Source organism: Myotis daubentonii, chromosome 2 (assembly GCF_963259705.1).
Source record: "Myotis daubentonii chromosome 2, mMyoDau2.1, whole genome shotgun sequence".
In the NCBI taxonomy this organism is placed as follows: Eukaryota; Metazoa; Chordata; class Mammalia; order Chiroptera; family Vespertilionidae; genus Myotis; species Myotis daubentonii.
This window is the reverse complement of record NC_081841.1, coordinates 129,031,368-129,055,885: the sequence shown is the minus strand read 5'-3', so window position 1 is coordinate 129,055,885 and position 24,518 is coordinate 129,031,368. Positions and strand designations below refer to the sequence as shown.

General features: G+C 38.8%; 1 protein-coding gene and 1 pseudogene across 3 annotated transcripts in view; one reads left to right on the top strand and one right to left on the bottom strand.

Annotated features, from left to right (window-relative positions):
• Nucleotides 1-24,518, top strand: part of LOC132228324 (phosphatidylinositol 3,4,5-trisphosphate 3-phosphatase TPTE2-like) — an 89,117-nt gene that overhangs the window by 40,116 nt on the left and 24,483 nt on the right. For all 3 annotated transcript variants that reach the window (XM_059684527.1, XM_059684525.1, XM_059684524.1), the window contains 3 exons: nt 2,352-2,412; nt 3,989-4,070; nt 4,172-4,260. In XM_059684527.1, coding sequence (XP_059540510.1) covers nt 2,352-2,412; nt 3,989-4,070; nt 4,172-4,260 — 232 coding nt within the window. The remainder of the gene's footprint in view (nt 1-2,351; nt 2,413-3,988; nt 4,071-4,171; nt 4,261-24,518) is intronic.
• Nucleotides 14,690-15,837, bottom strand: LOC132226322 (cyclic AMP-dependent transcription factor ATF-1-like; annotated as a pseudogene).

The window sequence follows — 24,518 nt, the reverse complement described above, 5'->3', positions numbered from 1 at the left end:
AGTTTTATTCATTTCAAACGGGCCGAATCCGGCCCGCGGGCCGTAGTTTCCCTACGGCTGGTCTAGTGACAGATTGTGACCCCCAAAATGTAGTTTCTTGGCAAAGTTTAAGTTTTCTCTAGGTGTTATATGTATGTCTCTGTTCAGCTCGTTTGGGTTAGAGGTATTTGGAGTCTTCGGGTAAACTACTTAGACCAGCAAACACAGCAGTAAATTGTCTACATATTGATACAGGGATGGACTCATGGGAAAAAATGAAATCAGTAAAATTATTTTTTAGACATTTAGAGCAGTATGAAGATGATTTTAAATGTTCCTGAACTTTAAACATCTAGGTACATTAATTTTCCCATTAAAAAGTAAATACTGACTATCCTTATATGATGGTATACTAAAGAAGGCTGCACATAAATTAACCACTGTGAAATATTTACTTGTTGAGGGAATGAAGGTTTCAGGAGAGCATTCTAATAGTTGTATATTTCATTAGTGCTGTAATTAACCTCTAATGTTGGATATTTAGGTGTTACTGTTATCAATAACAAAGCAAGGAAGACACAAAGGCACAAGGATAGATTCCTACAGGTGAAATTATCAGGTTAAGGAGTATGAATATTTTAGTATATATATATTATAGTATATATTGCCAAATCCAATGGACTCTTATCAGCAATAAATCAAAGGTTTTATTTTCATGCCATATTTGCCAGCATTGGATTTTCTCATTAAAAAGGAAAGGGCTGATTTCATGGGTGAAAGTGACATTTCATTTTTGCTTTGACTGCTATATTGATGAGGGTGAATATTTCTTTATGTAGGTTCTTAGCCAGTGAATTTTATTTTTTGTGAATTTATTTATGTCTTTGGCCCATTTAGCTATAGAATGAGGGCTTACAAGTTAAATTATTGTTAAAGAGTTAGTTTATATTAGTATCACTAATTTACAGATTATATTAGGCATAATCCCCAGTCACTCAATTTTACTGAGAAATCATCTCCCCTGTTCTTTGTTTGTTATACTGAGGCATTTTTAAAACAGAAATTTCAGATTTTTATGAACACAAACTTAAATCTGTTGATTTTTCATTGATTTAACACATAGTTCTTTCTCATCCAAAAATTGACTAATGTTCACTTAAATTTCTTAGAGATATTTGTGGGGTTTTATATTTCATTCCTCGATCTACCTGGGATCCTATGAATTTTTTATGTAAATAAGACCGTTTATCTCCCTAACCCAGTACTATGCAGACTCAGAATGTTTATCTTTTTTATTTGACAGGGATTAACCAATTAACAAATTCATCACTTTGATACATTAATTTTATTTTTCTCAATATTAATCCAGTAAACATTGTTCTGAGGGTACTATACTAATCAATTTTTGAACTTTTTAATAATAATTTTTGTTGTACAGAGATTTGCATGTTTGTGTGTGTGTGTGTTTCAGATGGGTAAGTTTGCTGAAATGTACTAGTGTGGTAAAGTAACTGTATTTTAAAAATAATCACTACTGCCCAGCCAGCATGGCTCAGTGGTGGCCTATGAACCTGGAGGTCACAGTTTGATTCTGGTCAGGGCACATACCCAGGTTGTGGGCTCAATCCCCAGTAGGAGAAGGAAGATGATCAATGATTCTTTCTCATCATTGATGTTTCTATCTCTCTTTCCTTCTCCCTTCCTCTCTGAAATAAATTTAAAAAATATTTTTTAAATCACTACTTATTTCTTATTTTAAAAGTTATACATATATGCACATTGCATGTGTATATACATGTACACATATGCACATATATTCATTTTAGAAAATAAGAAAACACAGAGAAGACAAAAAAGTCCCCATATTGCCACCACTTACCTAAAAGTTGATATAATATGTTCATCTTTTTCTATCATTCATATACAAGAAATCATACCATATGTTTTCTTTGTATTTATTTATTTAAATAGTGCTTAGGTAGATTGTAATAACCAGATAATTACCTAAAAGATGTGTCGATTCAGAAGTAGATCTAGATAAAAACCACATATTACTGTGAATTAATGATTTGGAACAAATTTACTTAAAGTTAATTTATCATCTAATTTCTTTTTCGGGTAGCTTAAGCAATGTCTATTTATAGTATAGGCCAATTAGAGTGGCTAAGTACAACTTTGTGGGTTATTTGAAAACCATCAGTGGGTTAGATATGACTTGGAATGTACATAACCTCATATTTCCTGATTCCCCTAAAAGGTGCTAAGTGAGAGACCAATGAATAGAAGGTAATAACCATTTTAGGTTATTCCTAGAAAATGGTTTTTGTTGGTGTCATGTGGATATATGTAAGATAGGTGTCCATCTTTCTTAGGAAGTTGTGCGGTTCCTGGATACCAAGCATCGAAACCACTATCAAGTCTACAATCTTTGCCGTATGTACATGACTGGATATGTAACTACTATAGATAAAAAATAGATTACTATATATAAGAAGATGATTCAATTTTTACATTTCATTTAATCATAAGTATGTGGTGGTGGTGGGAAGTGAGTGAAAAAAATCTCCATCTTGTGCTGGGCTGAGTTGGTGGGACAGGCAGGAGGCTGAAGTGGAGGTGGAGCCATGTAAGGAAGAGTCTACTCCAATGGTGTTAGGTTTAGGAAAATATTTGTTTTTCTTGCCAGTTTGTGTTTTGAAGACAGACAATTCAACCAATGTGCTCTTTAACCCACTAAAGGTGGAATGTGAGAAGAGCAGGGCTCTACACAAAAACCAAAACCTTGTAAAAAACATTATATTCTAGTTTACTACTTTGTTTCTTTTGATTTTTTTCTCTTCCTCTATATTAGACATTTTCAGGAGGCATTTTTGTTGGCCACATTTGCTTCTGCTCTCTGATGTCTAACTACCCTAGCATAATGTAATGAGTAGCCTGTTAGTGAAAGGTTCAGAGTGGGCCAGGGGAGCATCTATGACATGAGGCCATAATGTATCAAAAACTTGTATTTCAGGCACCTGGGTGCAGGTGGGCTGAGTCTGACAAAGGGATCAGCAGAGACTGAAGGAAGAGAAAGTTTTTTTATTAATCACTAAAGGCCCGGTACATGGATTTGTGCACTGGTGGGGTCCCTGGAAGTGGGGAGGTGGGGGAGCGGGGGGAGGGGGGGAATCAGGCCAAAATCGGCAGTCCAACATCCCCCGAGTGATGTAGTAGTGCACGAAGTGAGGCTTGCTGCCACTCTGCTGCAGTCTCCACACCTGTCCTAGGGCGACACCAGCACACCCATGACTGAGAAGCAGCCCTAGGCTCATGCCCAATCAGTTCTGATGCTGTCCAGGTCCGGATGGGGGAGGGGCGTGCAGGGGCAGTGCCTGCGGGAGAGGCTCGTGCCACCACAGCTGCGCTTGCCAGCCCTGAGCCTGGTGTCTGGTGCCCATTGGTCAGCTGAGCAGTGCTCCCACTGTGGGAGTGCACTGACCACCAGGGGGCAGCTCCTGCATTGAGCATCTGCCTCCTGGTGGTCAGGGTGTATCATAGCTGCTGGTCGAACGGTCGCTTAAGCTTTTATATATACAGATTGCTGGCTGCAAGCCGTTCTGCTGATGTAAGGGTCTGGTCCGTCCTTGGTTCCTCCCTGTGCCAGGTGTCTTCTGGTTATATAAGCTATGCAGTGCTCAAGGCTGCAAGCTTTCTGCAAGATATCTGCTAAGCACAATAAGTTTTCTCTGCCCCAGTTTATTCTCTTTAACCCTTTCAGTTAGAAAATTAAAAGTAAGACCTGTTGAACAAATCAAAATAAGTTGGGCTTAGGTTACTCAAGATGGACAAATCACTCTACTGTCTTTATTTTTTTGAGACTCGTGTCTTTTAGTATAGCAGGAGCCAGTCAAAAAGCTCCTTTTAAGATGAATAAATAATTTCTAAGAGAAAATTATAACATTCATAACTTGATAATTCACTGTGTTTATTAGGTATAGAGCTATGACCTATGTATCATTTATTTTAGGTGAAAGATCTTATGATCCTAAGTACTTCCATTATAGGGTCCATCGAATCATGATTGATGATCATAATGTCCCCTCTCTGAGGTAAGTTTATGCCAGTTGACTGTCAGAAGAGGGCTAAATACATTGGGCTTGATTTTTTGGAAGTCTGTTAATTCAACTAAAAATCTTACATTTGAAATCAGTGAGATGGTGGAATTTTCCAAAGAAGCACAGAATTGGATGGCTCAAGATGACAAAAACATCATAGTGATTCACTGTAAGGGAGGCAAAGGTAAAAACATTTTATCTTTTTATTTCTCTTTTTCTAAAAAATTAGAAAAATATATAAAAGTACAAGAACCACATTGTTATTAATCCGTATTAATAGTTAACATTTAAAAATATTAACTTCAAGACTAAAGGAAAAAGCACTTCTTTATACCCCCTGTTAAAATTTCACCCAACTAATATATCTAATTTCCAATCCCCTGCTCTAAGTCCATACACACCTCTCTCTTTCTTCACTATCCAAATTTTTTTTCTCTCTGTCATTTTGTCATTGTTTGCTTGATTGTTGATTATATTGGGGGTTTTTATGCTTGTTTGTGAGATTGTTTCACTTTTTCTTTTTGTTTTGTTTTTGGTTATTTTTTTTAAGGGGAGAATGATGATTTCTATTTTTTAAAATATATTCATTGATTTTTTTTCAGAGAGGAAGGGAGAGGGATAGAGAGTTAGAAACATCGATGAGAGAGAAACATCAATCAGGTGCCTCGTGCACACTCCCTACTGGGGATGTGCCCACAACCAAGGTACATGCCCTTGACTAGAATAGAACCTGGGACCCTTGAGTCCACAGGCTGACGCTCTATCCCAGTGATGGAGAACCTTTTGAGCTCGGCATGTCAGCATTTTGAAAAACCCTAACTTAACTCTGGTGTAGTGTCACATATAGAAATTTTTTGATATTTGTAACCATAGTAAAACAAAGAAATATTTTTGATATTTATTTTATATATTTAAATGCCACTTAACAAAGAAAAATCAACCAAAAAAATGAGTTTGCGTGTCATCTCTGACATGTGTGTCATAGGTTTGCCATCACTGCTATATCCACTGAGCCAAACCTGTTAGGGCTGTTTTTGGTTATTTTTTGCTTCTGTTTTCCCTCGCCTTGCTTGATATTAGTTGTTGTTTGTAGTTTGCATTCATCTCTAGGTATTTGATGCTGGCTTTTTTGGGATTAGTGGCTGTTCTATTGGAGTTTTCTCCCCAAATAAATAGTTTTTTCTCCTCTTCTATTTCATTCTCTTTCTTATCACTCTTGCTTTTTGTTTCTTTTCCCAATTTCATTTTTGCACTCCTTTCTTTCTCCCTCTTTTTTCTTTCTTTCTTTTTCTCTTCTTCTTTCTTTCTTATCCCCTAATTCTCTTTTCTCTGGTGGTCACCTTTATTTAGGGTTATTAATATCATGAATACATTTGTGTTCAGTGCCTTGTGTGTTGTGCTTTGTTGTGTTGTATTTTGTGCCTTTAAATCAACACAGGAGAGACAGAACTACCTAACCAGACACCTGGAGAAGAGAGATCATGGGGAGACAAAGAAACAGCCCACATATGAAAGAAAAGCAGGCATCACCAGAAAAGGAAGTAAATGAAATGGAGGCAAACAACCTGTCAGAGAAAGAATTCAGAGAAATGGTCAAGAAGTGGATGAAAAGAATGGAAGACAAATTTAACAATATGTGTAAGAACCAAGAGGAAATGAAGAAGAACCAAGAAGAAATGAAAAATGACATCACTGCTATAAAGAACTCAATAGAAAGCATCAACAGTAGACTAGAAGAAGCAGAGGACTGCATTAGTGAGCTAGAAGACAAGGTAGGAAAAAATACCCAAGCAGAGCAGCATCTAGAAAAAAAATAAAAAGCAGGAGGGGAGCCTAACAGAACTTTGGGACAACACAAAATGAAACAACATCCACATAATAGGGGGGCCAGAAGGAGGGGAAACTGAGCAAGGAATAGAAAACCTGTTTGAAGAAATAATGACAGAAAACTTCCTTGATATAGGGAAGAAAAAACTCACACAAATCCAAGAAGCTCACAGAGTCCCAAACAAAATGAACCCAAAAGACAGACGCCAAGGCACATTATAATTAAACTAGGGGCCCGGTGCACGAAATTCGTGCACTGGGTGTGTGGGGGGGAGTGTCCCTCAGCCCAGCCTGCCCCCTCTCACATACTGGGAGCCCTCAGGCGTTGACCCCCATCACCTTCCAATCACAGGATCAGCCCCTTGCCCAGCCTGACGCCTGGGCCAGAGGCATCAGGCCTGGGCAGGGGACCCTCATTTCCCCCCATCACTGGTTCTTCCCCCAGCCCAGGCCTGACGCCTCAGCCAGAGGAGTTGACCCTCATCACCCTCCAATCACCAATCACCGGATTGGCCCCTTGACCAGGCCTGAGGCCTCCAGCAGAGGTGTCAGGCCTGGGCAGGGGACCCCCAGCTCCCCACAGTTGCAGGCTCCACCCCTGCCCAGGCCTAACGCCTCTGGCCTAGGCGTCCGGCCCGGGCAGCAGAGACCCGCAGCTGCAGCAGCCCCGCGATCGTGGGCTTTACTTTAGGCCCAGGCAAGGGACCCCTAGCTCCTGGGACTGCCAGCTTCGACCGTGCCCAGCTCCCATCTCTGGCTCCACCCCTACTTCCTGCTATCACTGGCCAGGGCAGAAAAGGCACCTGATTCTCCGATCATGGCTGGGGGGCAGGGCAAAGGCGGCCCCAGGGCCGCCTTTGCCCTGCCCCCCAGCTCTTAGCTCCCCCCTGGGTTTCTGATCACTGTCAGTGGCAGGGGGCTTCTTCCTGCTTTCCCTTTCGCCTCCCTGCATTGTGCCTACATATGCAAATTAACCGCCATCTTGTTGGCAGTTAACTGCCAATCTTAGTTGGCAGTTAATTTGCATATAGCCCTGATTAGCCAATGAAAAGGGTATCGCCGTACGCCAATTACCATTTTTCTCTTTTATTAGTGTAGATTGGCAAACACCAACGACAAAGTAAGAATCTAAAAGTGGCCAGAGAGAGACAGAAAGTTACCTACAAAGGATCCCCCATCAGACTAGTGACTGATTTCTCAACAGAAACACATCAGGCAAGAAGGGAATGGAATGAAATATACAACATCATGCAAAGCAAGGGTCTGAATCCAAGAATACTGTACCCAGCAAGCCTATAAATCAAAATTGAGGGTGAAATCATGAGCTTCACAGACAAAAAGGACTAAGGGAGTTTATTACTACCAAACCAGCAATACAAGAAATGCTAAAGGGTCTGTTGTAAAAAGAAAAAATAGGAAACAAAGAAGGAACACAGGGGTAAAGAATAAAAATGGTAACAAACAAGTACCTATCAATAATAACTGTAAATGTAAATGGATTAAATGCTCCAATCAAAAGACATAGGGTAACTGAGTGGGTAAGAAAACATGACCCATATATCTGCTTTCCACAGGAAACCCACATCTGAAAAAAGACATGCACAGACTGATGGTGAAGGGATGGATAAAGGTTTTTCAGGCAAATGGAAATGAATAGAAAGCTGGGGTAGCAATACTTATATCTGACAAATTAGATCTCAAAGTGAAGGACATAAAAAGAGATAAGGAAGGCCACTTCATAATACTAAGTGGAGCAATCCAACAAGAAGAAATAACCCTGGTAAACATATATGCACCCAATACAGGAGCACCCAAATACATAAGAAAACTTTTGGAGGATACCAAGGGAGAGATTGACAGCAATACAATCATAGTAGGGGACTTTAATACCCCACTATCACCATTGGACAAATCCTCTAAACAAAATATCAGCAAAGAAACATCAATCCTAAATGACTCAGTAGATCTGATGGAATTCACATCTTCAGAACATTTCACCCCAAAGCCACAGAATATACATTCTTCTCAAGTGCACACGGGTCATTTTCAAAGATAGACCATATACTGGGTCACAGGCAAAGTCTCTTCAAATTCAAGGAGATAGAAATCATATCAAGCATCTTCTCAGATCACAATGGCATACAACTGGAAATCAATTAAAATAAATACAATCCAAAAAAATCAAACACATAGAGACTAAATGGCATGCTATTAAAACAATGACTGGGTTACCAGAGAGAGATCAAAGAAGAAATAAAAAACATCATGGCAACAAATGACAATGAAAACACAACAATCCAAAACCTATGGGACACATAGCTCTACAAGCCTACTGCAAAAAACAAGAAACAATGGTAATAAATTACCTAATCCTACAACTCAAAGAGTTAAAAAGAGAGCAACAAGAAAAGCCCAGTGTAAGCAGAAGGAAGGAAATAATAAAGATCAGAGTGGAGATAAACGACATAGAGACCAAAAATACAATACAAAAGATCAAAAAAACCTATAGCTGGTTCTTTGAAAGGATAAACAAGATTGATGAACCTCTAGCTTGGCTCACCAAGAAGCAAAGAGAGAGGACCCAAATAAACAAAATCAGAAATGAAAGAGGCGAAATAACAACAGACCCCATAGAAATACAAAGGATTGATAAAAAATACTATGAACAACTCTATTCCAACAAACTGGACAACCTGGAGGAAATGAACGCATTCCTAGAAAAATACAACCTTCCAAAACTCAATCAGGAAGAAACTTAAAATCTCAATAGGCCAATAACTATGGAAGAAATTGAAGTAGTAATCAAAAAGCTTCCAGCGAACAAAAGCCCAGGACCAGATGGCTTCACAGGGGAGTTTTACCAAACATTCAAGGAAGAACTAAAACCTATCCTCTTCAGACTACTACAAAAAATTCAAGAGGAAGGAACACTTCCAAGCTCATTCTGTGAAGCCAGCATCACCCTAATACCAAAACCAGATTAAGACAACACAGTGAAAGAGAATTATAGGCCAATATCCCTCATGAACATAGATGGCAAAATCCTCAACAAAATCCTAACAAGTCGGATCCAGCAGTACATCAGAAAGATCATACACCATGACCAAGTAGGATTTATCCCAGGGATGCAAGGGTGGTACAATATCTGCAAATCAATAAATGTGATACATCACATAAACAGATTGAGAGAAAAAACTACATAGTCATCAATTGATGCAGAAAAAGCATTTGACAAAATCCAACACCCATTTTTGATAAAAAAAAAAAACTCTCAGCAAGGTGGGAATAGAAGGATCATACCTCAACATAATAAAAGCCATATATGACAAACCCACAGCCAACATCATACTCAAGGGGCAAAAACTAAAACCATTTCCCCTAAGAACAGGAACAAGACAGGGATGCCCACTCTCACCAATCCTGTTCGACATTGTGCTGGCAGTATTAGCCATTGAGATTAGACAAGAAGAAGAAATAAAAGGCATCCAAATTGGAAAAGAAGAAGTAAAACTGTCCTTATTCACAGATGACATGATATTCTACATAAAAATTCTAAAGACTCCATCAAAAACTATTAGACTTAATAAATGAATTTGGCAATGTAGCAGGATAAAAATTTAATGCCAGGAAATCTAAGGCATTTCTATACACAAATAGTGAACTTACAAAAGGAGAGACTAAAAAAGCAATCCCATTTACCATCACATCAAAAAAATTTAAGATACCTAGGAATAAACTTAACTAAAGAGGTAAAAGACCTCTACTCATAAAACTACTGGACATTGAAAAAAGAGATAGAGGAAGACACAAACAGATGGAAGAACATACCATGTTCTTGGATTGGTAGAATCAACATCATTAACAAAAGGAAGATAAACAATCCAATCAAAAAATGGACAAAGGACCTAAATAGACATTTTTCAAAAGAGGGCATTCAGAAAGCCAAGAGACATATGAAAACATGCTCAAAGTCAGTAGTCATCCAAGAGATGCAAATCAAAACAATGAGGTACCATCTCACACCTGTCAGAATGGCTCTCATTAACAAATCAACAAACGACAAGTGCTGGAGATGATGTGGAGAAAAAGGAATACTCGTGCACTGCTGGTGGGAATGCAGACTGGTGCAGCCACTATGGAAGACAGCATGGAGTTTCCTCAAAAAGTTAAAAATGGAACTCCCATTTGACCCAGTGATCCCACTTCTAGGAATATATCCCAAGAAACCAGAAACACCAATCAGAAATGATATATGCATACCTATATTCATAACAATTTACTATAGCTAAGATTTGGAAACAGCCTAAGTGCCCATCAGCAGATGAATGGATTAGAAAACGGTGGTACATCTACACAATGGAATACTATGCCGTTGTAAAAAAGAAGAAATTCTTACCATTTGCAATAGCATGGATGGAACTGGAGAACATTATGCTAAGTGAAATAAGCCAGTCAGTGAAAGAAAAATACCACACGATCTCACTCATTTATGGATAATAAAGACCATTATGAACTGATGAACAAAAATAGATACAGAGGCAGAGCAGCATCGAACAGACTGTTAAACTACAGCGGGAAGGCCGGGGAGGGTTGGTGGGGGGGTGGAGGGAGGGTAAGAGATCAACCTAAGGTCGTATATGCATGCATATAAGCATAACCAATGGACATAAGACACTGGGGGGTAGGGGTGGCTAGGGGAAGGTCAAGGTGGGGGGGGGGAAAGGAGACATATGTAATACTCTTTGTAATACTTTAAGCAATAAAACAAAATTTTAAAAAAGACTAAAGGAAAAAGGGAGGTAGGGAGAGAGAAAAGAAGAAAAGAAAACAGGCATAAAAGAACTAAGAAAGATTGAGCATGTTTTCCCTTCTTTACTATCAGTTTTTTCATTTTTAATTTCTCAAAATATCAGTCAAAATGAAAACTGTGTTTAACTTTAGAAATCATCAGACCCTTTAATTTTCTTTTAAGATTTTTTTTTAACTTTGTAAGAACCTTTTAAGGTTAAAAGAGCCAAAAACAATGATATTTCATAAACCAAAAATTATCTGAAATGTTTATAGTATAATGATACAAAGTTGATTTTGGTGGGGATAAAAATTTTTAAAGTCATTGTAAATCCAACAAATGAATTCCAGGAAAGCACAATACTTTAATATTGCCTTATTGATTGAGTAGAATCAAGTTTTAATTTTACATGAAAATTAGTTTTAAGCCCGTTAGTAGTTGGCAAGTTCTATTGTTAGTTCCATAGGTTGAAATATTATATATATATATATATATATATATATATATATATATATATATATATATATATATTAGAGGCCCGGTGCACAAAAATTTGTGCACTCGGTGGGGTGGGGATGGTCCTCAGCTCCCCGGGGGATCGGGCCTAAGCTGGCAGTCAGACATCACTCTGGCAGCCCGGGGCTCTCGGGGGATGTCCACTTGCCAGCGGGGAGCAGGCCTAAGCTGCAGTCGGACATCCTTAGCACTGCTGAGGAGGCAGGAGAGGCTCCCGCCACCACCACTGTGCTGGCAGTCATCAGCCTGGCTGTGGCCGAGCAGAGCTCCCCCTGTGGGAGCGCACTGACCACCAGGGGGCAGCTCCTGCATTGAGTGTCTGCCCCCTGGTGGTCAGTGTGTGTCATAGTGACCAGTCATTCCCAGTTGTTCTGCTGTTAGGGTCAATTTGCATATTACCCTTTTATTATATAGGATAGAGGCCTGGTGCACGGGTGGGGGCTGGCTAGTTTGCCCTGAAGGGTGTCCTGGATCAGGGTGGGGGTCCTGCTGAGGTGCCCGGCCAGCCTGGGGAGGGTCTGATGGTTGTTTGCAGGCCAGCCACAGCCCCTTCAAGTTGAGGGGGCCACCTGGGGTGCCTGGCCAGCCTGAGTGAGGGTCTGAGGACTGTTTCCAGGCTGGCCACACCCCCTTCAGTGTGGGGGTCCCCACTGGGGTGCCTGGCCAGCCTGGGTCAGGGGCTGATGGCTGTTTTCCGGCTGGCCACACCCCCCTGGCAACCCAAGCTCCCAACCTCTCCTTTTTTTCTTTTTTCTTTTTTCTGGGATTTATTTATCTTCTATAATTGAAATTTTGTAGCCTTGAGTGGAGGCCATTGCCATCTGGAAGCAGGTATCTGAGATTTATTTATCTTCTATAATTGAAAATTTGTAGCCTTGAGCAGAGCCAAGGGCCGGCCAGGGCAGGCGGGAAGCTTGGCTTCCTCCATCGCTGGGGGCAACCCAAGCCTCCTGCTCACTCCAGCGTCATGGTCGCTGCCATCTTAGTTGGGTTGATTTGCATTCTTGCTCCTGATTGGCTTGTGGGTGTGGCTTTTGGCATAGCTTGAGTATAGCGGAGGGACAGTTAATTTGCACGTTTCTCTTTTATTATATAGGAGATATATATATATATATATATATATATATATATATATATATATATATATATATTACAATGCCACAGATAAATAGAAAACATAGAAGTTGAATAATATGGAATTGCCAGGTTTTGTTTTTTACCATTTTTTTACTTACAAAAATGGCCATTTCACACTCATAGTGTAAGCAATTGACTTCAGTTTTCTGATAATTAAAGCTAAGTCTCTGTTTGGAGGAAAGCATTCATTTCAAATTAAAATTTGTTGAGAGGGAATTTATATTATTCTGTGTTCACATGTTTTTCAATTGCAGTACAATTTCAAAGTTGTATCTCATTATGGCTTTCATTTGCCTTTCTAATTACTAATTAGATTACTAATAAGATTGAGAAAGTGTTCATAGGTTTATTAGCAACTTGGATATCTTTCTTTGTAAAGTTATGTTTAATTTTCCTGTCCATTTTTCTCCTAGATTATTTTTTTCCAGTTGACTTATAGGAGTTTTTTATGTTTTCTGGATTTTCAACTCTGCTATTTGTTCTATGTATTGCAAGAAACTTTTTCTGCACTGTAATTTTCTTTTTCTTTTTGAATATCACTTGGTTAACAGAAATCTTACTTCTAACATAGTTGATGTACTATATCATACTTTCTCTTAATAAGGTGTTTTTATGTCCTGATGAGTTTCAAGGCATTCTCCTGTATTATCTTATAGAAGGTTCATTCCATTTGAAATTGATCTTTGTGTGTGATATGATGAAAGAATCAAATTTCATATTTTACCATATGACTATCCAATTGTTTCAGCACACTGATTGGACTTTCATTTCTTTTTTTTAGAACAAAAAATATCATTAGTTTATTGCAGTTCATTCTGAATAAATTAAAACATACAACATATTCTCTTTTAAAATAGGTTATGAAGACCAGAATTGAAAAATGATCCCATTTAAAAACTAGAAATACATTATACTTAGTATAATTAATAGAATGGTTATCAGGAGCTTGTCATTTATATATCAAGCAATGTATTTTATGTCCAGCAAACTTAATTTTATCAAATGTCTTAATTTCATAGACAACAATATGATACATATTGTATAAGAAGCGCACAATAGTTTTGCACTACAATTTCAAAGTGGATAGAAATTGAAAAACAGAAGTTAAATTAAACATTGGTATACTGACAGCATTTGTGAACTTTGGAAAAACTGTATATCAAATTTAGAATCCAGATATTAGCCAATGTGAAACTTTACTTTCATAATATAAAAATGATACTTTGAGAGGCAAAATCTTATTTTACTAAACAAACTATATAAACATTTAAAATAATCATTAAAAACTCGACTTTAGAATTTATAAAGATTAGCTATAAAAATATATTGATAATCACTTTTATAAATATACCATTCACTACATTACAAAATAGTCTCTAGCACAAAATTGCTTTAATAACTGTATTATTTTATTCTGATAAGTGTTACATTAAATTGATTATAAAATACTCTTGGGAAACTTTGGTATGCATCTTCAGAAGTTTTTTGTTTGTTTTTTGAAAAAACTCTAATATCACTTTAAGGGCCTGTAAACATTCCATTCTATTAAAGCACAACAGAATAAGTAATGCATATTCAACTGCTTACAGAATATAGAATCAGAAAACAATCTGCTATATATTTGTAGAAAACCACCATTCCCAGAATAACCCCAAAAAACAACTATTTAAAAGTGTCAAACTTTTAAACAGTTTTCTTTCCATTCTGATAATAAATGTACAAAAACACTACACCCCATTCATGTACCTTAGATGTCTGTTAGGACAAGGGCTCAAAATTTGTTTTTCCCACTCTTCAAAAAGCTCTCAAGTCCAATAAATAAACTTAAGAGCTATTTAAAAGACTTGACAATAGAATATGTAGATGTAATCAGAACACATAATTATTACATTTAGTTATGCATTAGTTTTTCTTTTGGTAATTTAGAATTTATTGGCAGAAATAAAATACATACACATGCACACAATTGAAGAGTTAATTTTAGGAAACAGTATGAAATGCAGACCTATAGGGTAAATTGATTTAATTTTGAAAATTTACCAAATTTCATCTTGTCTGCCATTTTGGATTATTGACAACTACTGTTATTTAGAAAATTCAGATTAGTTAGTATTTACTTCCTGCTTCTTTAGTGTTTTTTATAGAGTTTCCAGTTGTGCCAGTATCTTCCTTGAGGTCATATTCCACTTTATCCTCTGTCACCAATTCTCTTGCATAAGACTGTGAGTTGCAAAAGCCTAAATAAAAGATTCATTTTTTTACCTTTTAATTTGTGTAACTCCACTAAAAAGAAAAAATCATTTAATTTTTAGGCAAATCCACAAAATATTTTCTTTCTCAAATATCAAACACTTTTATGGGAATAAACATCCTTCAAGGTTTTTAACTCTTCTATTAGCGTTTTTTTAAAAATATATATTTTATTGATTTTTTATAGAGAAGAAGGGAGAGGGATAGAGAGTTAGAAACATCGATGAGAGAGAAACACAGATCAGCTGCCTCCTGAACACTCCCTACTGAGGGTGTGCCTGCAACCAAGGTACATGCCTTTGACCGGAATCAAACCTGGGACCCTTCAGTCCGCAGGCTGACGCTCTATCCACTGAACCAAACCAGTTAGGGCTTCTATTAGAGTTTTATTTTGATTTTTCCAGGACTGCAACTCGATTTTCCAGGCATTTCACGTATTCTTTTTTCTTTCTGCAACATTCTAGAGCACTTCTCTGTTTATCTTCTACGTTATTTCTCTCTTCAACGGGGGATCATCTGTCTTAGTTGTCAGAGATGTAAGACTCACAGGAGATGTCATCACCACAGTTTGTGGCAGCAAAGTAACTGAAAGTGTGGTATGAATCTGATATGTCTACATATCTCCTGATGCAGTTTGTACAACCACTTGGTTGCTGGGCACAAGTATTTGCTGTGCATAGTGGAGAATTGTACCTTGTTGAGTACTGCCTGAATTTGTCATGGTTAGTGTCTGAAGTCCCTGTACTCCATCTGTGCTGGACTGGCCAGCTATAAGGCTCCATTGGGGGGCAATGGCAATGTACTGTCCGGTGCTGTTCTGATAGATGGAAGTTGGAGCAGACATAGAAGTGACAGCAGAAACTCCAGGATTTTCTCTGTCTCCTTTTCTGCCCTGTGTATCTTCAGAAGATAGATCTTTCAAATTTTTTCTATAAGATGGGTACCTTGCTAGGATCCCATGGGCTTTCTGTGAGGAGCCTATGCTATCAGATGAGCCCTGAGATTCTTCACTTTCTAATAAAGATGATACCACTTGCACGTGTGGTGGGTGAATTTCACAAGACTGAGCCGTCTGGATGACCCTCTGAACCTGTACTTGCTCTCGAGGAAGAGGTACAGTTGTCACTGGCGCAGATCCTCTTAGTGACATCTGTTGAGCGATATGAGAAATATGAGCTCCCTGAACTGTGGAACCAGGCTGAGGTCTGTGTCTGAAGTAGTACTCTTGTGGGAATCTTCCATAATCAACTGTGGCTGTCGCCTCGCCGCTCTCTGGGGCAGGAACTAGACTTTCATTTCTTTACTGCTCTGCAGGACATGGTCTATTTCTGAACTTTCTATTCTGTTCATTAGTCTTTCCTTTGTCTGTATGCTTGTAGCAAAACTACCTTACTTACCATAGCGTTCTAATATTCCCGATTCCCAGTCAAGGGAGTCCAGCCATCTTGCTCTCCTTCACAATTGTTTGGGTCTTAATAGACCATCTACATTTCCATATAACTTTGTAATCAGCTAGTCAAATTACACACACATAAACACATACACACAAATACATTTGATTTTGGTTCAATGTTGTTTAGAATTGCATTGAATCTGCGGATTGAAGACAACTGAAATTTTTACAATTCTGATTCTTTCATCCATGAAGGGAGATAGCCCCTCATTTAGTTAGGTGTTCTTCAATCTCTCTTTATAACTTTTTTTCATTTTCTGCACAGAAAACCTTGAGTAATTTTGGTTAGATATATTCCTAGATTATATATATATATATATATATATATATATATATATATATATATATATATATATATATACACACATATACATATATGGTTTAAAGTATTACATTTTCCCCCCCCCAATTGACACCCCCCCAGGCTAGGACAAGCCCTCACTGCCCCAGTGTCTGTGTCCATTGATTATGCTAATACGCATGCATACAAGTCCTTTGGTTGATCTCTAACCCCTCTGCTCCCCTGCCTTCTATTTGAGGTTGAATGGTCTGTTCAGTGTTACTTTGTCTCTAGATCTATTTTTGTTCATCAGTTTATGCTGTTCATTACATCCCACATATCAGTGAGATCATGTGGTATTTATCTTTCTCCGACTGACTTATTTCACTTAGCATAATGCTCTCCAGTCCCATCCATGCTGTTGCAAATGGTAAAAGTTCCTTCCTTTTTATAGCAGCACTTGGGGCCCAGGGTATGAATTCATGCATCTTGAAAGGAACTGTGGGCCACGAGGCTGCGGTAGGCACAGTGGCGGGTCTCGGCCCCTCCCGCCATGGCCCCCATCCCTTGTCTGCCAGCAGCCCAGCTCCTGCGGCTGCTGCTCCCACGCGCTGATGGCACAGAGAGATTGGGGCCGGCTGGGCCCAGCACTAGCAGCAGATGCTGCTGCTCCCACGCACTGATGGCACAGAGAGATTGGGGCCGGCTGGGCCCAGCACTAGCAGCAGATGCGAGTGGGGCCAGCGTCTTCAGCGGGTGCGAGGGGTGGTTGCTGGTGGATCACCCCTCAGCAGCAGGGGGAGGTGGAGAAGCCACTCACACCTGCTGACGGCACCGAGCGATCAGGACCGGCACTGGGCACACCAGTGGGTGCAAGCGGCAGCTCTAGAGCCGGCTGCGGAGTGTGAGTGGGGCCATCACTGGCAGCGGGTGCAAGAGGCGGCTGCCAGCCCTGATTGCCCCTCAGGATCAAGGGGAGGTGGAGAAGCCCTGAGGGGCGATCAGGGCTGGGAGCCACCACTCACACCCGCTGCCAGCGATGAGCGATTGGGACCAGCCCCAGGCACTGGCAGCAAGTGCAAGTGGAAGCTCCATCACTGGCAGCTGGTACAAGAGGGGCTGGCGCCAGCAGCAGGTGCAAGAGCCTGGTGGGACCATGGCATGCAGGAGAAAAGAATTTTCAGTAACCACCAGAGGCTCGCCCTGATGACAGCAACTGGCACCCCACCCTGATCTGGCACCCCCTCTCACCTGCTCCACCATTGCCCTGCGGCCAATGCCCGACACGTGACGCGATCTTCTGCCTGCTGCCAATACCTGACATGTGTAGCACATGCCCCCTGGTGGTCAGCGAACGTCATAGTGACCAGTTCTTGGGTTGTTCAGTTGTTTGGTTGTTCCCCCATTTGGTCTATTTGCATATTAGGATTTTATATATATATAGATAGTATTCCATTGTGTACATGTACCACAGTTTTTTAATCCACTCATCTGCTGATGGGCATTTAGGCTGTTTCCAAATCTTAGCTATGGTAAATTGTGTTGCTATGAACACAGGGGTGCATATATCCTTTCTGATTGGCGTTTCTGGTTTCTTGGGATATATTCCTAAAAGTGGTGTTACTGGGTCAAATGGGAGTTCCATTTTTAACTTTTTGAGGAAACTCCATACTGTTTTTCACAGTGGCTGCACCAGTCTGCATTCCCACCAGGACTGCACAAGGGTTCCTTTTTCTCTACATCCTCTCCAGTACTTGTCATTTGTTGATTTGTTGATGATACCATTTTTTCAGGTGTGAGATGGCACCTCATTGTTGTTTTGATTTGCATCTCTTAGATGATCAGTGACTTTGAGCATGTTTTCATATGTCTCTCAGCCTTCTGTATGTCCTCTTTGAAAAAAATGACTGTTCAGGTCCTTTGCTGATTTTTTTATTGGGTTGTTTATCTTCCTTTTGTTAAATTGTATGAGTTCCCTGTAAATGTTGAAGATTAAACCCTTATCAGAGACAACATTGGCAAAAGTGTTCTCCCATGCAGTGGGCTTTCTTGTTGTTTTGTTGATGGTTTCTTTTGCTGTGCAGAAGCATTTTATTTTGATGTAGTCTCATTTGTTTATTTTCTTCTTGGTTTCCATTGCCCTAGGAGCTGTATCAGTAAAGATATTGCTACAACATATATCTGCAATTTTGCTGCCTATGGAGTCTTCTAAGATTTTTATGGTTTCCCATCTTACATTTAATTCATTTAACCATTTTGAGTTTATTTTTGTGTATGGTATAAGTTGGTGATCTAGTTTCATTTTTTTGCATGTACCTGACCAATTTTCCCAACACCATTTATTGAAGAGACTGTCTTGACTCCATTGTATGCTCTTGCCTCCTTTGTCAAATATTAATTGAGCATAATGGCTTGGGTCTATGGGTTCTCTGTTCTGTTTCATTGGTCTATATGTTTGTTCTTGTGCCAGTACCAGGCAGTTTGAAAATCATGGCTTTGTAATATTGCTTGATAGCTGGTATTATGCTCCCTCCCACTTTGTTTTTTTCTCAAGATTGCTGTGGCTATTCATTTTTTTATTGGAGATGGATTTTTGTAGAGTTTGTTCTAGGTGTGTGAAATTCGCCGTTGGTATTTTAATGGGGATTGCATTAAATGTATAAATTGCTTTGGGTAGCATGGACATTTTAATGATGTTGTTTCTACCAATCCATGAACATGGTATGTTCTTCCATTTGTTTATGTCTTCCTCTATCACTTTTTTCAATATCCTGTAGTTTTCCAAGTACAGGTCTTTTAACTCCTTGGTTAATTTTATTCCTAGGTATCTTAATTTTTTTGGTGCAATGGTAAATGGGATTGTTTTTTTAGTTTCTCTTTGTGTGAGTTCATTATTGGTGTATAAAAAAGCCATAGATTTCTGGGTGTTAATTTTGTATCCTTCTATATTGCCAAATTCATTTATTAAGTCTAATAGTTTTTTGATGGAATCTTTGGAGTTTTCTATATACAATATCATGTCATCTGTGAATAATGACAGTTTTACTTCTTTTCCAATTTGGATGTTTTTTATTTCTTCTTCTTGTCTAATCGCAATGGCTAGCACTTCTAGTACTATGTTAAACAGGATTGGTGAAAGTGGTGTCTTGTTCCTGTTCTTAGGTGAAATAGTTTTAGTTTTTGCCCATTGAGTATGATGTTGGCTGTAAGTTTGTCATATAAGGCTTTTATTATGTTGAGGTATGATCCTTCTATTCCCATTTTGCTGAGAGTTATTATCAAGAAAGGGTGTTGGATTTTGTCAAATGCTTTTTCTGCATCAATTGATATGACTATGTGATTTTTATTTCTCAATTTGTTTATGTGATGTATCACATTTATTGATTTGCAGATATTGTACCATCCTTGCATCCCTGGTATAAATCCTACTTGGTCATGTTGTATGATCTTTCTGATGTAATGCTGGATAAAATTTGCTAGAATTTTGTTGAGGATTTTAGCATCTATGTTCATCAGGGATATTGGCCTGTAATTCTCTTTCACTGTGGTGTCTTTATCTAGTTTTGGTATTAGGGTAGTGCTGGCTTCATAGAATGAGCTTGGAAGTGTTCCTTCCTCTTGAATTTTTTGAAATAGTCTGAGCAGGATAGGTTTTGGTTCTTCTTTGAATGTTTGGTAAAACGCTCCTGTGAGGCCATCTGGCCCTAGGCTTTTGTTTGCTGGAAGCTTTTTGAAGACTGCTCCAATTTTCTCCATAGTTATCGGTATATTGAGATTTTTCCTGATTTAGTTGTTGGAGATTGTATTTTTCTAGGAAAATGTCCATTTCCTCTAGGTTGTCTAGTTTGTTGGAATAGAGTTGTTCATAGTATTTTTTTTGCAATCCTTTGTATTTCTGTGGGGTCTGTTGTTATTTCACCTCTTTCTTTTCTGATTTTGTTTATTCAGGTCCTCTCTCTTTGCTTCTTGGCTAGAGGTTAATCAATCTTGTTTATCCTTTCAAAGAACCAGCTCTTGGTTTCATTGATCTTTATATTGTTTTGTTTTGTTTGTCTCTATGTCATTTATTTCTACTCTGATCTTTATTATCTCCTTCTTTATGCTTACTCTGGGCTGTTCTTGTTGCTCTCTTTCTAATTCTTTAAGTTGTAGTGTTAGATGATTTTCTACCATTTTTTCTAGGTGTTTTTTTTTTTTTTTTTGAGGTAGGCCTGTAGAGCTATAAACTTCTCTCTCAAGACTGTTTTCACCGTGTCCCATAGATTTTGTATTTATTTTCATTGTCATTCATTTACAGGATGTTTTTAATTTCTTCTTTGATCTCTTTGGTAACCCAATCATTGTTTAATAGCATGCTATTCAGCTTCCAAGTGCTTAACACATAATAAATAGTGAATAATGGTAGTGATTATAGTGATTAAAGTGGGGTCTAAAGATAGCCAGCACTAGAATCATTGAGGAGGAAGTGGAAATAGCAAGTTTAGACTAGGGATTCAAGAAGCTTAGCTGTGAAAAAATGGAGAGAAATCAGTTGTTTAGGCATTTGGGGCCCATAGAGAGCGTTGTTTATAAGGCAAAGTGAGGAGACCTGACTATGTTTATTTGTCAAAGGAAGAAAGGGGAGAGAGGGGGGTGGAGGGGAGAGAGGGAGGGAGAGGGAGAAAGAGAGAGAGAAGAGAGAGAGAGAGAGAGAGAGAGAGAGAGAGAGAGAAGAGAGAGAGAGATTTGAAGGTACTGAAAAGTGGAGACTGATAAAGTCAAGACTGAGTTGAGAGAAGGGGATGGGATCCAGAACCCAAGTGGAGAATTTTGCTGAATTAAGAGGAGGAACTCTTCACAAGTGAGATTCAAAGGAAGGGAAAAGAATGGATGTAATCATGGGAAACTTGTAGTGGGGACTCAGAGAGGCAACAAGTTAAGGGAGGTCTTGCCTCTGTGAAGAAAGAAATGAAGACACAAACCGAGAGTCACTGGGAAGGTGGTTGGGTTGGAGATTTGAGGAATGTAGGGAAAATTTAAATCAGATTCTAAAAGAACTAGGAAAAGGAACTAACTAGCAACATATAGAAATGTTTGGCTGCATTGAAGGTCCAGTTTATGTGTTAGAACATTAATTTATATTATTAGCAATATGAAAAGTTGTGTGATTTTTCTCCAGCAGTTCTCTGCATCTCTGGTGTCTATGTATTCTGATGTTTTTATATGTAAGAATGGAGGAAGTGGATGCCCAAATTAATTAAGTATTAGGCTTTTACAGAGTGGGTACAACAAAAGGATGCAGAAGTAAGAGAGGCAATGTTATGTGATATTGGTAAAGCCAATAGTGAAATTATTCATTGTGCATCTAGTTCAATGAGGAAGTGAAAACAAAACGAGAAAAAGAAGTTGTCGTGGGACTTGATGTCATGATAAATTGGAAAAGTATAAATGTCCATTCGTTCATGTATTAAACACTAGGTACTGTATAGATGTAGGGTATGTGATAGGTACTTAGCAGACACATGCACTTCTCCCATGGAGACCACAGTCTATTGTTTACAAAGAAAAAAATAATATGTATTAGATGGAGATACATGCAACTTACACACACACACAATCACACACACACACACAATCACACAATCACACCTACCACTCTTGGTGTCTGGGAAATCACCTCATAGATTATAGATCTGCTTATGGATTCAAGAATTTAGCATGTAAGTCTACACAGTGGGGAGGGGTGATGGACATGGCTTGAAAAAGACTAAAGCATAAGGGTTGTTGTAAAAAGTCATATAAGCTGGCATTAAGATAGCTTGCTATTTTGATTATGTGAAAGTTTCTTAAACTTGCAGAACCTTGGTTTCTCCTTCCTTGTGCTACTCACAGAGTTGTTGTAAAGATTATATGAGATATGTAAACCCAAATGTTAGTTATCATTATGAAAGCCAAGAATTTTATTACATTTAGAGGTGCAAGATGCTTCTGCCGACTTCAGGATAACAAAAGCTCTCTTACTGACTTTCAACTAACCAATTTAGTGACTTATATGATGCTCTCCATTCCCTCTATGAACTCACTTGTTGGTGTCCATTGACACATTGACAAATTGCAGCTAGAAAGCTTCTCTGAAGTATGCCTATCTGTTTCTACTTCTGCCAGTATCTGCCAGTTTCATTTGTTATTATACTTATGTCAAATAATCAAGTGTTACGTAGATCTGTGAAATGTTAGAGTGAACAGAACAAGTTATAGTTTTAGGAAACTTAAATTAAATGTTTTAAGAAGATTCAATAAAGTTAAGTGGCTACAACCGTAATTACAGCCTAGTTAAATACAAGTAAGACTAAAGTAAAACACTGGGAGAAAAATTCCAGTAGTAAAACCTAAAGGGGTTCTGCACCTAGATTGCTTTTTAAAATGGGAAACTAAAAATTATAGATGATGCAATTATTTATACCATGGACCTAGCCTTTCCAAGAAAAAACTCCAAAACCTTTGTCCAAAATCAGAAGTGTAGTTAATAAATGTATATTCGTTTAAAGTGAAAATAGGCAATGTCATTTTTGTGATTCCCTGCTGTACCCGACTTCACTGGATGAGAGGGCATTTACTGTGTATGCCGTTGTCCTTATCCACAGGGATATAAATCTGCAAAAGTGCTTTTCAAAGGAAAGATATTAGAGTTATAGAGACCCAGAGATGTCATCTATAATTGAAATGTTAACAGTCTATACACTACTGAAAGCTGGGTTGTTAAAAAGCTTTTATTTATCATAGCATAGGATGGTCCAAAGTCCTCTTTGGAAGTACTTGGCTTAGAATAGTGGTTTTCAAACTATGGGTTGTAAAATAAGTTTAGTAGTTCGTTTTAAAAGGATAGAATAGAAATCAGAGTGTATCTCAAGTTAAAGGGATAAGGTTTGAATTGGATAAAATAAGTTTATCATATACTGATAAGACAAAAGCTACAGATAATTATAGAAATAAAAAGCAACATTTTTAACCCATATTTTGTTCGGCAGGACAAAAATATGTATTGGAATAAAACACAGGAGACTTTAAGGATGAAATGACATGAAATCAAGAGTTTGTTTTAAACCCAGATATTAAACACTAGATACTGTATAGATGCAGGGTATGTGCATCTAAATGCTATAGAAGTGCATGTGTAAAAGAGGGAAGGAGATGAAACACAAAAGAAAAAAGGAAGAGAGAAATTAAACTACAATAGGCCCTGGTTGGGTAGCTCAGTTGGTTAGAGAATCATCCTGATATGCCAAGGTTGTGAGTTTGATCCCCTGTCAGGGCACATGCAAGAATCAACCAATGAATGCATAAATAAGTGGGGAAAAAACAAAATTGATGATTTTTCTTTCTCCATTCCTTTCTCTCTAAAAATAAATTTAAAAAACCAAGTAAACAATATAACTAGAGGCCCAGTGCATGAAATTTATGCATGGAAGGGGGGATCCCCTCAGCCCTGCCGGCACCCTCTCCAATCCAGAACCCCTCAGGGGATGTCTGACTGCCGATTTAGGCCCGCAGCAGTCAGACATCTCTCTCGCAATCCGGGACTGCTGGCTCCTAACCGCTTGCCTGCCTGCCTGCCTGTCTGCCTGATCGCCCATAACCACCTCTGCCTGTTGGCCTGATCGCCTCCTAACTGTTCCCCTGCTGGCTTGATCGCCCCTAACTGCTTCTGCCTGCCGGCCTGATCACCCCCTAACTGCTACCCTGCTGGCCTGATCACCCCCTAACTGCCCTCCCCTGCTGGCCTGATCACCCCCCTAATTGTCCTCCCCTGCCAGCCTGATCGCCCCTAACCACCTCTGCCTCGACCCCCACCACCGTGGTTTTGTCTAGAAGGATGTCCAGAAGATGTCTGGTCTAATTACCATATTACCCTTTTATTCGTATAGATAATTATAGAATCTGTGGACCAGGTATATGGGGGTACATTATACTGTTTTCTGCTTTCATATATTTTATAACACACTTAAAAACTTTAACTAAAATGGAAGGAATAATGGATATTGCAAATGCTAGATAGTATTTGAGGTTCTATCCATTTTCTTTTATTGATGTTATTCTTAACTGGTGAGTAGCTCTGTAGTGTTAGAATCCTAAGCAGAGCTGGTTCAGCCTCTGCCTGTGACTGCAGTAGTGATTCAAGAACAACGCACACAGCACATGTGCACTCATGCA